General features: G+C 38.2%; 1 protein-coding gene across 1 annotated transcript in view; it reads left to right on the top strand.

Moving 5' to 3' along the window:
• VPS41 (VPS41 subunit of HOPS complex) overlaps nucleotides 1-8416 on the top strand; it is a 115163-nt gene extending 106747 nt beyond the window's left edge. Inside the window, exons 26-29 of the mRNA XM_076330788.1 lie at nucleotides 3438-3537; nucleotides 4352-4396; nucleotides 5858-5937; nucleotides 8050-8416. Coding sequence (XP_076186903.1) covers nucleotides 3438-3537; nucleotides 4352-4396; nucleotides 5858-5937; nucleotides 8050-8130 — 306 coding nt within the window. The 3' untranslated portion in view covers nucleotides 8131-8416. The remainder of the gene's footprint in view (nucleotides 1-3437; nucleotides 3538-4351; nucleotides 4397-5857; nucleotides 5938-8049) is intronic.
• The last annotated feature ends 4578 nt before the right edge of the window (nucleotides 8417-12994 follow it).

Below are 12994 nucleotides of genomic sequence, written 5' to 3' on the forward strand. Positions count from 1 at the left end.
ATTCAGTTCCCTGGAAATTATATTGAAAATATGAAATGATTCACATGTGTTTAAGTCTCTGGTATCTGATTACACAGTGGTATTAACTTATGAATGAGGAATGCAGGCGCCTTTCTTAAAATAAGTCATGTAATCATGCTCCAGGTTTCTGAAGCACTGTATCGCACTTAAATCTCTCAGAGAAGGCTGATAGAAAAATTCCCCTATTTGCGCACTTGTGAGTTCGTTATAAGCCTGTTACATTTTCCAAATCTATAAAGTAGGTGTCTTTTCAGCTTTGGTCTATACCTGAGTGAAATTTTGGAAATGTTTGTGTTGTTGGAAAAGATCTAAATATCCCCCCTCACTTCGGAAAGAAATGCCTAATTTCTCACCCTTTGTATGACAGTTGTTAGAAGAAGACTTCAAAAGATGTTGGTATCCTAAGATTTGTTCTTCCTAGTTTTAAAATATAAAAGCAACTTCTTTAGATGCACTACATCTAGGTTTCGTGGATTAGCCATTTTACTCAAATGTTGCCTTACTAGTTTAAACTTCGATTGAACCTGCAGTAACTCTGATGGATAACAGAGGTTCATCCATTCATAGCATTCATGTCCATGCATTCACAACAGAGGTTATAAACTAATAGACCCCAATGATAACCTGAAGAATGCTGCTTGAAACAGCATCTGGAAAAATGGTTGGGTTTTGCTCCTGAACATGAATAAGCTGCTGTTCAGACACCTTGGAGGCACTAGGGGGCAGGTGGCAGCTTGCACAGAGGGACGTCTGCCTTTCCATTGTAAAGACTAAAAATAATGTGCTTTTAATTGTGGTTGTGACAGTTTGGAAGCATTTGGTTAATTGGCCTTGAGAAACTTGGACTTGTTTGAGTGCTAAGCTGAATCCAGGCCTGAATTTATTCCCAGTGCTTTGAGTATACCCTTCAAATTAACTGCATACTGCAGTGTTTTCCTGTAAAGATAACGTTAGGCATTTGTAAATCAGGACTTTTTTAATTAAGTAGACGTTTTTATGGCTTCTGTTTTAATTATGCAGCAACATCTTCCCTAATACAGTCAGAAAATGAACTGGGATTCTTCTTTGCAATAAAAGTTTTGGTTTCAGCAGTTTTCATTAATTTAGTAGAAAGCATTATATCTGCCTAAAACTGCTTTCTGTAGGTGTACCATGCTGTCCTGCTTGTGCTTTTAAAGGGTGAAAAAAGTTCAGTTTCATCCTCCCTGAATCCCATTTCTTCTCCTCGGAAGGTGGTTTCATTACAGATTTATGCCTGATGTCAGTTTTAACTAGTTTAACCTAATCTTAGGGTGCACAGTTATATACTTATCCCTCCTTTAAATGTAAAGAAGTTAATCCAAACTTTCTTTCTCGCTCTGTCTCACCTCCAAATTCCCTCTCCTGCTTCTCTTTCTATAACTCTTAAATTATCCATCTCATCTTTGAGCTCTTCAAATCTGTTTCTACCAAAGTGTTGAGATTTGTTACCTTGAGATTTGACATTTGACATTCTTCATTGTGACTTCTCCTTTTATATAACAAGAGCTACCTACTGTGTTCCATTTCTAGCAAATAAGGTCTGACAAACAGTCATTCAATGTGGTATAGAAAAATCTTAGTGGAGTTTAAATAGTGGGGGAAAGATTGTGCATGTGTCTTACAAGATACGTCATAAGATATTTCTGTTGCTTCTGTTTTTAAGGCATCAAACACTATTGAGGTTTTCCAGTGACCTAATGATGTCTACTGTTTCCCCTGTTATTTTTCTTCTTTTACATGAAGTTTTCCTATTGGCACACTGTATTTTAAGTAGAAAATAGTAATCGTGCTCCCTTCTTCCCATTGTATCTCTGTTCCACCCCTCTCATTTAACGTGCTTGCTTTGCTCCTTTTACTTAAGCAAGGGATTTTTCATCTGCTTATGCTGAGTGCAGCTAGCAAAGACTCCAGTATATAACTCTAAGTTATTTACCTATCTTTGGGATATAATTTGCTGATTGAGAATGTTTTGGATCAGGCAAACACTCATTCTGAAATACAGTCTCATTCAGTTGTCCTTGCAAAAAGTTTCTAGTATTTTTTTCAAACCTAGTGACACTTTTCTGTATTTAAAACAGAATTTACCATTCTCTGTTGCCCTTGGATAAAGTTGGAAGGGGAAAGGCATACACAGTTCCTGAGATTATCACAGATAAAAATGATTAATTTTCTAAGTGTTTTGTAGAGCTGCATTCAGTTTCTGGTGCTCTGAAAAGTTTTATAGCTCAATGTGTCTAATACTGGAGAATGTTATTTACCCACTGACATGTTCAGTTTGAAATGCTTCAAGTCTTACCCCATTTTAATTTTTTTAATGTATTGCAGATTTGCAGTCTTAACTGCGTATCATTCTTGGCAGTGCGTCCTTATTACTTCACAATGTGTATGTGAGAAGATAGGGCTTTGGACAGTGTTCACCTGGCTGTAAAATCTATTACGATACTTCTTTTTAGGTATTTGCATTAGCTGTGTCTTGGACTATTTTAGAACGCTCAATGTCTCCTGTAATGCAAATAATCAGGAGAAATGAATGGACGTTGCCTTTTTATACCACTTTTTTGATAGGGTTGTTCAGCTTGAAATTGACTGTGAGAGTCTTTTGAAAGCACTTTTCAGAGGAATTGTTGTCTTGGAAAACAAGGTTCCAAACATCAACTCGAGAGGAGGAAGAAAAATTCCACAAGACTTATTTGGGCTTGTCATATTTTCATACTTGCTTCATTAAGTATTGTGAAATAAGGCTCTGTATAATTTTGACGCCCTTGATTCCTTGTTGTGTTTCACAACGTCATCAGGCAATGACATGTCAATCTAGTGAAAAATATTAAATAAGTAGAAAGGGGGCTGAGGCATTTGCTAAGGAGGAACGAACTCTGGACCTTTGGTTAGTTGAATGGCCATTTAATAATGCTTACTAAATGACACCTCAGCAGGAAACGTGTTTGAACAAAATAGATTTTGACTTGCTGTGTTTATGAAGGTTTTATGATTATCAAATGCCTTTCCTAAAGAAGACAGGAAAGATACAGGTTAAAGAAGTTTTGAAATGGTTTGGAAACCAATTGTGAGGGGCACTGTAAAAATCCCTCTCCATTGTATTTTGTTAAGACAAGCTCATAGGAAGATGATAATAATTTATGACAGTAGTATATTTGTAACGGATTTTTTTTTTTTTTAATTTTGGTGTTTTGGGTTTTTTTATAATGTGGGTTTTTTATTTAGGTAGAGGTGGTGGTAACAGGAGGTTCTTCCTCTCCCTCCTTCACAATAGCTTGAAAAGTCTTAAACATTCCTTGTGCTCTCTGTGGCAGCAGAAACCCAGTGGGGACTTGCCAAGATAGCTGATATGCCCATCTATTCAACAACCGCTGTATTTTGTGTTCTTTGCACAACAGATCTTGCTGCGGGAAGGTTGCAAGAAGATACTTGTTGCTGATTCTCTTTCTTTATTGAAGAAAATGCATCGAACTCAGATGAAGGGTGTTCTAGTAGACGGTGGGTACAGAGGAAATGTGGTGACTTTCAACGTTTTGAAGTCTTTTACTTGGTTTATAGACCCAAGCCACATGACGGTCCACTCTGGAAGCTGCCCAAAAGCCTGAATATTGTACCTTATTTGTAGCGTGTAGTAGGATAGTAGCTGCTTTCCCCTTTGCAAAGGAACTACTTGTATCTCAAAAACTACAAGACCCAGCATGCAGCTTTTTCTCTTGATCAGTCTCTGCGTAGCCAGTAATGTATTGTGTCCTGCAGTTTGTCTTTAAAGGTGAAAAATGCTGTTCAGTGCCAACACGGATAGTCAGATAATAATAATCTGCAACAAAAGCAAAGGCTACAAGATAGTTTTCAGAAATAGTTGAAAATATTTTGCAAGGTGCTAATGATGCATGTGAGCAGCGCTGTAATTCACACCAGCCACGTGTTAATACCAAGAGGCAAAAGCTGGCAGAAGGACAGGGGATCAGAGCTGTTGCTACAAAATGCTGCAGAGAAATCAGGCACCCATCCTATGCTCCTATTTTTCAGTTTGCCTTGTGCCTCTACAGTGCTGATCCTAGACAGCCTCACTCCTGCAGTTCTGCTATCATGAGAATCGGAAGATCTAAACATTTCTCATGCTGTTAATAGAAATGCTGCTTCAGTATTGCTCTTCAATTTTTAATAGACGCTGTCAGGCATCTTAAGTAAATACTTTAAGACCAAGCTCCTTTTCTGTAAGAGCAGTATGTTCATGCCTGCTTTATAAAAAAGTAAATGTTGACGTTTGTTAACAAAGCTGTTACAAGTTTGTTTTGTTTTGTTTTTCCAGAGGAGAATATCTGCGAATCATGCCTGTCTCCAATACTTCCTTCAGGTAGGATGCTTTTCTAGAAGAGAAAGAGGTTGTCTATTTTTTTTGTTTGTTTTTAGAGGAACTACTGTTTGCTTTTATTCATAGAAATGTGTAGTAGTCTCCCTTGGTAATCACTGTATAAATTTCAGTCTCCTGTGCAAAGCTTGCTTATGAATTCTGTCGTGGGAGTGGAGTCTAATTTGAACTTTTTTGTTGCAGTAAACCCAGATTTTCTTTCTTACTCATCTTTGACTCTTATTTTCTGTTTTGAGTTACGTGGAAGGCAACTTTTAATTCCATCAACATACGTATTCTCAATTATTAGAACCACAAAACTAAGCTGTTGCCACCAAATCTTGTCCAAATCTGTTGAACGATTTAGACTGAACTTGTAGATTATAAAGTCTTACGGAATATACTTTTTGTCTGAATGGTGGAAAACTCTTGGCTTCAGTCACTGCTGTCATCTTTGAAACAACTTATAACGGACTGTAGTTTTAAAACATCTTCTGAAGTTAGTCTTGAAACTAGAAATTCAGGATATTATTTTGAAGAGGTACGTTCTGCAAGGCAACTGTAGTTCAGAAATATCAATATAGTTGTTGGGCATCTTAAGAAGAAATAGTTTTACCAGGAGAATATCTGTTGTGGCATCTTCAAACAAGAATACATAAGACCAAGTATATGAATGATCCTATTTTCTTTGTTTACCGAGTGTGCGTAGCCCAGTAGAATCACTTACAGATTTTTAATCTGGTTTCTACCATTTTTCACTTAAATAAATAGATAAAAACAACTATACTATGATCACATGCACCAGCGTACAGGCCAGAGCAGTCACATGGTGATAGAAACCTGGCAGAGCTGAATGTGCTAGTGCCTTGAGGTATGTGTGTCGAGGGAATGGGAGCCAAGGAATCGAATGTGGATGATGCTGATGAATGAGGTGGTTATTCTTTGAATATGTGGATGTTGTATGTAGGCTTCTAATTGGGCTAAATATTCATGTGGGAATTGAAAGGCACATCATGCACTTAGGCAGCTTCTTGCCAAATTTCAAGATCATGGCGTGCAGTGTAGGCGCTAGAACTGCTTAATGTTCTGGTTCTCCCCGCACTAGCACAAGAAGTTTTTTGCTAACTTTTCTTCAAAATGGCTGAATTACCTGGTGGTAGTTTACTCTTCTCCCTCCCCAAATTTAGCATGTAGCACATATTGACATGAAAAATTTCTGGTGAAAAGGTATACAGCATTTAAGCCACAGAATAAAATTGTCTTGTAATTCCATCACCGGGACACATTACCTGAAACCATCACTCTGCATGGTTTTTATGAATGGGCCAGAATAATTTGGAAATTAATTTGATAGATGTTACTTGATGTTTCTATGTGTATAATAGAATGCAGGCATATACTGCTGTAGCCACTGAATCACTTATTTCATTGCCCTGTTGTAATGAATTTACTTTTTCTCTTTCCCAGATGCATCCAAGTCCTTCAACGTGGTAGTGTTCCACTGCAGACATATGTTTCACAAAGAGTGCCTCCTGGTATCCAACACAGTAAGGAACTAGCTTAACCTCTCTGACACCTTTGCCAAAGATAAAAGGACAAATTCTTTCCTTTTGTTAACTGTGGAGAAGGGTATGGGTCTGTCAGGAATTATAATATGATTACAGTAACTATTTGTGATTGATACCCCGTAGTAGTATGTGACTAGGGAAAGGGTGTTTAGGGCAACTGCAACTAAAGTGCATCCAATTTAGAAAGAAATTGCTGCTGTTTGAGAAGTATTCTATCACTTTCTGCAATCTGAATGTGCAATGCAGCTTTGAGACATACAGGGAATACGACCTCTTTGATTTTTTTTATTAATTCTTTTCTGTTGCAGCTCTCACTTTAAGTATGTTTAATTAAAGACAAGAATAAAGATATTTTCTCAAGTGAACCATATTAAATGATTCTGACCTGGAAGAAAAAACCCCACTCATTTCAGAGTGAATATTTAAATATCTTTGTAATCATCTTTTTGCTCAGAATATGTTTTTCTTCATCAGGGAGTTTTTTTTTTCCCTCCAATGAAAACAAACCAAAAAAGTAACTTCTAGATACAACCAGTTTTGAATTTAGGAATGAAAGCATGAGAATGGTAACAAAATCACAAATAAAATGGAATTTAAGCTTTTCTGATTCTGTATCTGGCTCTGAAAATGAACATCTAGTGAAAAAATAACTTTGGTGAATCACTTAATCTGCAAGTAACCAAGCAAAGTGCTTGTAGCCATATGGTACAGCATGTATACTTAAATATGTTATGAAAATCTTAATGAATTAGATCAATTGCAAAGGAAATCCCAACAACTAGTAAATATTTATTCAAACAATATTTACCACAAATTTTATTATTTGAGAAATAACCTAAAATTTATCTAGCATTCTCAATTTGCTGGGACAGTGGTGGGACTGGGTAACTTGTCAGATGGGATTTTTAAATGTGACATGGATATTACATGATATATATTCTATAGTACATATGAATACACAGGTATCTGCATATACCTGAGCCAAATTCTTCACTGCTATAGTATTTCTTGGCCTTAGGTAATCAGTTGTGTTACTGATATTTGGTTACTGGTGACATACTGAAAGGAAAGTAATGCATGCATAAAGCGTCGCACAGAGCTAAACACAGGAGTAACAATAAACACATATTTGATATCAGATGGGACAGTATTCAGGACGTATTCTCAGCTGTTGGAAATCTGTGGAGCAATATCCAAAGACAGAGCTGTAACTAAGATATCTGGTGGTCAGTGGAGCAGACCAAGTGACTTGCTCTCTTCTTTATCTATGAAGATAATCAGTGACATTTTTTACTCTGTGTTTTTCATTTTTGTTTGGAGGAAATTTGACCTTACTCTCCTGGAGGGAGGGTGGTGGTAATACACTTGGAGTGAGCGGTGCGGTGTATTGCTCTCTGACTCCAGACTCCAGAATAGCCTGCTTTATTGTGTTCCACTATATTGCCTTCCTGCACCTAGCCGTGAATGTGTCTGTCCTGGTTTTGGCTGGGATAGAGTTAATTTTCTTGCTAGTAGCTGGTACAGTGCTGTGTTTTGGATTTAGGATGAGAATAATGTTGATAACACACTGATGTTTTAGTTGTTGCTGAGCAGTGCTTACACTAAGTCAAGGGCTTTTTAGCTTCTCATACTGCCCTGCCAGCAAGGAGGCTGGAGGTGCAGAAGAAGCTGGGAGGGGACACAACCAGGACAGCTGACCCAAATGGGGGAGTTGGTCGGGGGGGGGCACATCCGCTGCTCGGGGACTGGCTGGGCATCGGTCAGCAGGTGGTGAGCACTTGCATTGTGCATCCCTTGTTTTTTATATTCTTTTATCATCACTATTATTATTTTCCCTTCCTTTTCTGTCCTATTAAATTGTCTTTATCTCAACCCACGAGTTTTACATTTTTTTTCTGATTCTCTCCCCCATCTCACTGGGGGGGAATGGGCTAACGGCTGGGTGGTGTTTAGCTGCCTGCCGGGTTAAACCATAACAGTCCTATGTAGGGAACAGCCTGACTGTGAATAGTAGTGTTTTTCATTCATCTTCCCACATGCTAACGTGGCTTCATCTCTCTAAAAGATTCTTGTTTTGTTTTTAATTTCTAGGTATCTCCTGTCCAGTTCTGCAACATATGCAGTGCCAAACACCGAGGGCCAGGAAGTGCAATCCTGGAGATGAAGAAATAGCAGTCCCCTAGTTCTCCATGCCAGTCTGTGACACCACCTCTGTTAGGACCATGCAGAGCCACTGTAGTTTCTGTTAGTCATCATTTCTGTATATAATTCTGATTGTGATTTAAAACTGGTTTCTATAAGTTATGCAGCTTACTGAACACTTTCGGGAAAGAGAAAATGTGAAAATCTTTCCCTAGTAAGTCTTTGTTATGCAATTCATATGTCACTCTTCCTTTGCTCAGCTTGTTACTTCACTCTGGAACAGAAAAGAGAAATAAAATGGGAAGGGAAAAAAACAGTTTGGAGATTTGTGCTTGCTGTCAGTTAATGTGCTTTTACAGTTTGGAGCCATATCAGGCTCACGGTTAGATATTGTAACGAAAGATGAATTGCTCTGAATTCAGCTCACCGAAATACTTTAGTCCTGATTTAGTCTATTAGTGAACTGTTTAACTTGAGACCCATAGGAGTCTGACTGCTTTCAGTGGAACTGCTTCAGGACTTGAAGCTGGCTGTTTGCTGACTCATACATTACATTAACAAGCTCGTTAACTGTTAATTCCACACATTGGCAATTTACCTTGGTTGTATGGTTGCACATTCATAGCTTGTTATAAACTGGTTATTTTCTCAATTGATCTTCACAATGCAGTAGTTTAAGGTGGGCTTTTCTCATGTTAAACTCATCCAGAAACTTTATTTTTAAATGTTAGGAGTAGGTCTTTACACTTACAAAATAAGTGTATGATTTACATGTAGTGTATGATTTCATTTAAGTACAGGGGGAAAAAAAAAAATCTGACCTTTCAAAGATAAGATCTCTAGGAGTTTCTTTTTGCCTTAGCAATTTAATAGCTAAGTTAAATAAGTCTATTTGGATGTTAACAAAAACAAAAATGTTAACAAGAACAAAAAACATTTATTTTTAATTTCAACGGTGTTCTGTTTTGTTGATCCAAAGGAGGTGATCTTTCAGAATGCCTTCACAGTAATGTAATCTCTTTATAATGTTCTCTAATTAAATTAAATATAAGCATCTTTTTCCCTAAGAAAAGTCATTTTTCAGAACTCCCAAGGTATTTTTCCTCTTTTTAATAACTGGAGTTTGAAAGTAAAAATACATTGGTTTACTGTCAAATTGTGAGGTTTAAACAAGCAGTTAACATCATAAGTTCTGAAACAACGGTATAGTGATACTGCAGTGTATCTGTAAAACTGGAAAATGTAACACCTCTAAGGTCTTCTGTACCTTACTCCCATGTAGGTACACCTTAAAAGAATTTATATTGTAGAAACCTGGATTTATAATTTATGTAAATTCATTATATTCTTTTGATATCTTCTGGGCAGTTGGCTGAGCTGGTCTAGCAATCTGAAGAGTGATTTTGTTGTCCACTGTGTAGATCTGTATAATACTGGAATAAAATTTTAAGTGTATTAGAAATGCTAGGATTTACTCTGCATGGTTACAGAGACAAAATTATCATTAAAAGGATAGATCTCTCAAAAACGTAGCAATCATATTCTATTGTGATAATACAGACAGCTGAGGAAAAAATAAAAAATGGTGCAGATTATTTATGGACATGCAGTAGATGAAATAACAGAAGGATAGGAGCTTTGTAGTGCAGAGCATAGTCCGCATACGTCAAGCTTCACGCGTAAGAATTACTGCCTGGCTCTGTAGCAGTTCATTTTCAGCAGCTAGTACGCATTCTCAGGTATATTGTTCATTTATCCATTCTTTACTACACTGATGAGGAAAGCTGCTTTGATTCCTAGTAAACGAAATGCTCCAGTGAGCTCAAGGGCTGTTTCACCATGATATTTGAGCTATTGCATGCCTGTAGACAAGTTTAGAAACTTTTAAAAAAAAACCCTCTTCCTCAGTAGCAGCTTTTCTGTATTATACCCTAAGAATGCACTGTGCAATGCCATAAGCTGTCAGCTTGCCGGAGGAAAAAGTCAAATTACTCCTATACAGTTATGCCACAAAGCGTTCTGTAGCTCAGAGTTACATGATAATTTAAAGCAGGTATATTGTTGACTTCAGCTTGGCCTTAAATTCCCTAAAGCATTTGAGCGTTCAGTGACTCAGTTTGCTAGCCTGCCATCACCGGGAATCATATTGCGTTATACCCTGGCGTATTCTTTGCATTATGCAAGTAATTTTAAATCACTGTATGAAAATCTAATCAAAATCTTCTCTAAATCCAAAGCTTCTTTCATTTGGGCTTCAGGGACTACCCTTTTCATGTTCCTGAATTCTAAATTTGCTCATTAAGATTCAGCAAGAAATGTACAGTCCTGACTTTGATTCACTTTTCTTCCGAAGAACCCTTCACATCAATGAAAATGTCTGAGATTAGAGTCTAAAATATTCAGCTACCCAAGAGCTTTTCTTCTGGAGAACAGTTCTGCCTAAGAAGGAGCCTTAAAGTTGCATAACCCTGCAGAAAAGTACAGAATAGCACTTACCCAGTTTCACCAGACCTTAAGATGTCAATCCATTTATTAAAGTGCTTGTGCTTCTAAGGTAAACTTAAGGTAAATTTAACAAGGGAAATACTATTTTTTCGCTGATCCATCCAGTTCTGTGTGATTTCTTCAATAAGGACCAATAAAGCTGACTGAAAGGATATGTGATGGATCAAGTAAGAAGGTACTGGTCTGCCATATCAAAGAGACCAAAGTATTTTGGTTATAATGAGTCTTTGGATGATTTGTCTCATCTGTCTTTGTTTTATTATTTTGAGACCCACAATGCTGTATGATAGGCTTGGTGGCAATGTTGGGCTACGCTGAAGATTTTGGTGGGCCCAAAAGAGTGAGGAGCCTAGTGGTGCTTGGTGAGCACGAGGCTATTTAGTCCTGGTGAGAGCTCAGTTAAAAGTGACAGCATCAGGATAACGGTTGACTTCTGCAGAAGGAGGAGCTGATCTGTTCCTAGCAGACCTGTGAGGACTGGGAGGGACCTGCCAGGAGTAAAGCTCTAGCCAGCAATTTGTGGGGTGAATAAGAGGTGCCTGTTGCTCTCGTAATGCATTAATTATTTATTGGGTGATCTTTTTATGGCTGATAGACAATGTCTGAAAGGGACTGGGACAGGCTCCGCAGATCTTTGGGGTCTCGTTGAAGTTGAGAGGTGCATGACTGGCTTTTGCCATCTCCTGCTACAGCTGAATCTCATGTGTTTGCCAACCAGTAGCTGCGTCTCAGTGGGCTTGAGGCAGCTCCTCTACCAGATGAGTGATGTATTGAATCTCAGCTGTGTTTGGTGCTTGGGCAAGAGTCTGCTGCCCAGCACTACATGAATCAGTGGGTCAGTTAATACTTCAAGAAGTCATTCTATATACAAGGTATGTCCTCTAGCTGTAGCTGCATCTGACAGCCGCTCACCTCTGGGAAACCTTGAACACAGGGGTTATTGTGTATTGGAGCAGGAGTAAGTTGCTCAGTGTCTGAAACTGATCTTGTGTTACAGAGCCAAAATGAGTTGTTTGCCCATTTTTAGATCCACATCATATTCCTATTTGAAATAAGTGTTTTCATGGACAGTTGCTGCCAAGGACTTAACTGCAGATTTGTCAAGGACTACTGTAAACCAAAGTGAGAAATACCCTGTTGTCTGCTATGTTCTGTAATGTATTTTTAGTAGGAGACTATGCTGCAACATCTTTTTCTGAATTTTGGCTGATAGCTGGATAGAAGCTGTCAGTATTCTGTACAGACTGCACAGGTTGGCTTATCAAGTTTTCATCTTAGGAAATTTAATCGCTTTCTACCTTAGAGTTAATGGTCATTCAGCTAGAGTCATTTAAGCAGGCACCATTTTACTCTTTGCTGTTGTGTACACTACCACAGTGGTTTTCTGCTTGGTGAGTAGAGTTCCTGACTGCAATTCAAGGGAACTGGAATTGCAAATAACCTCTTAAATGAAAAGCTCACATTGGATTTTCCATTTCTGAAATGTTGTGATTTAGCATTCAAGTATTGTACATCTCAGTCACCTTGGAAAATAGAGTGTCATCTCTGCAGGTTGGTTGGACCGCTCCCTGCCTGTGTCATTTGATAGCAGTTTGAAAAAATACTTGCAGGAAAATTCTTACCTAGTGCTGAACAAGGACCATTATCTGAATGAGGAAAATCTCTGAGAAGCCCGTTTTCCCTCTCTCCTGTTCTGTTGTACGCTTCTGACTTCATATGCATGCAGCACAACTTTTACTTGTGTTTAGAAATGCTAGACACAACATCAGGGTCCCTTCCTCTCTAGAAGAGCTTCCCCCTCGAGCAGATCTTTGCCAAATACTAGCTCTAAATCAATTGCTGTACTCTCAAAACAATTTAAACAGGACTTGTAAGGAACAAAGAACTGCATTTAGAGAATGAGTCTTTATTTATATACTTTTGGGACTGTCTTTTTACCCCACTCTGCCATGAAAGAGTGGCCATTTTCTCTTGGCATTAGAGAAATCCCTAGATGATGTTTTTTCTGTTCTTCAAGACAATGTGTGCTTTCTTTTACCATAATCAAATATGAAATTATGCAGAAAACAGGACATCTGAAATGTCTGAGGCATCAAATGCACAGGAGAATAGGATGTGTGAGAAGTTCTAAGAGAAGTCAAAGAGTCATAGTGGGAATGACCTAAATTTAGTCTTAAAAAGACTTCAATAAATGGCAATCGTAATAAGCTTTTGCAATAGAGCAGGTCTTAGAGGCTCTGATGTGTTTAGGCTGTGACATTCCCCCAGGAGTCTGCGATCTGAACAGACAAGGCTGCCAGTGGCTTCTGCTGCTGGGTTGTGCTTACAACTAGCTGTGGTGCTGCAGCAGCAGGAGTCAGAAACCTGCTGAGTGGAGGTTGGTACCCCT

Source organism: Aptenodytes patagonicus, chromosome 2 (assembly GCF_965638725.1).
Source record: "Aptenodytes patagonicus chromosome 2, bAptPat1.pri.cur, whole genome shotgun sequence".
NCBI lineage: Eukaryota > Metazoa > Chordata > Aves > Sphenisciformes > Spheniscidae > Aptenodytes > Aptenodytes patagonicus.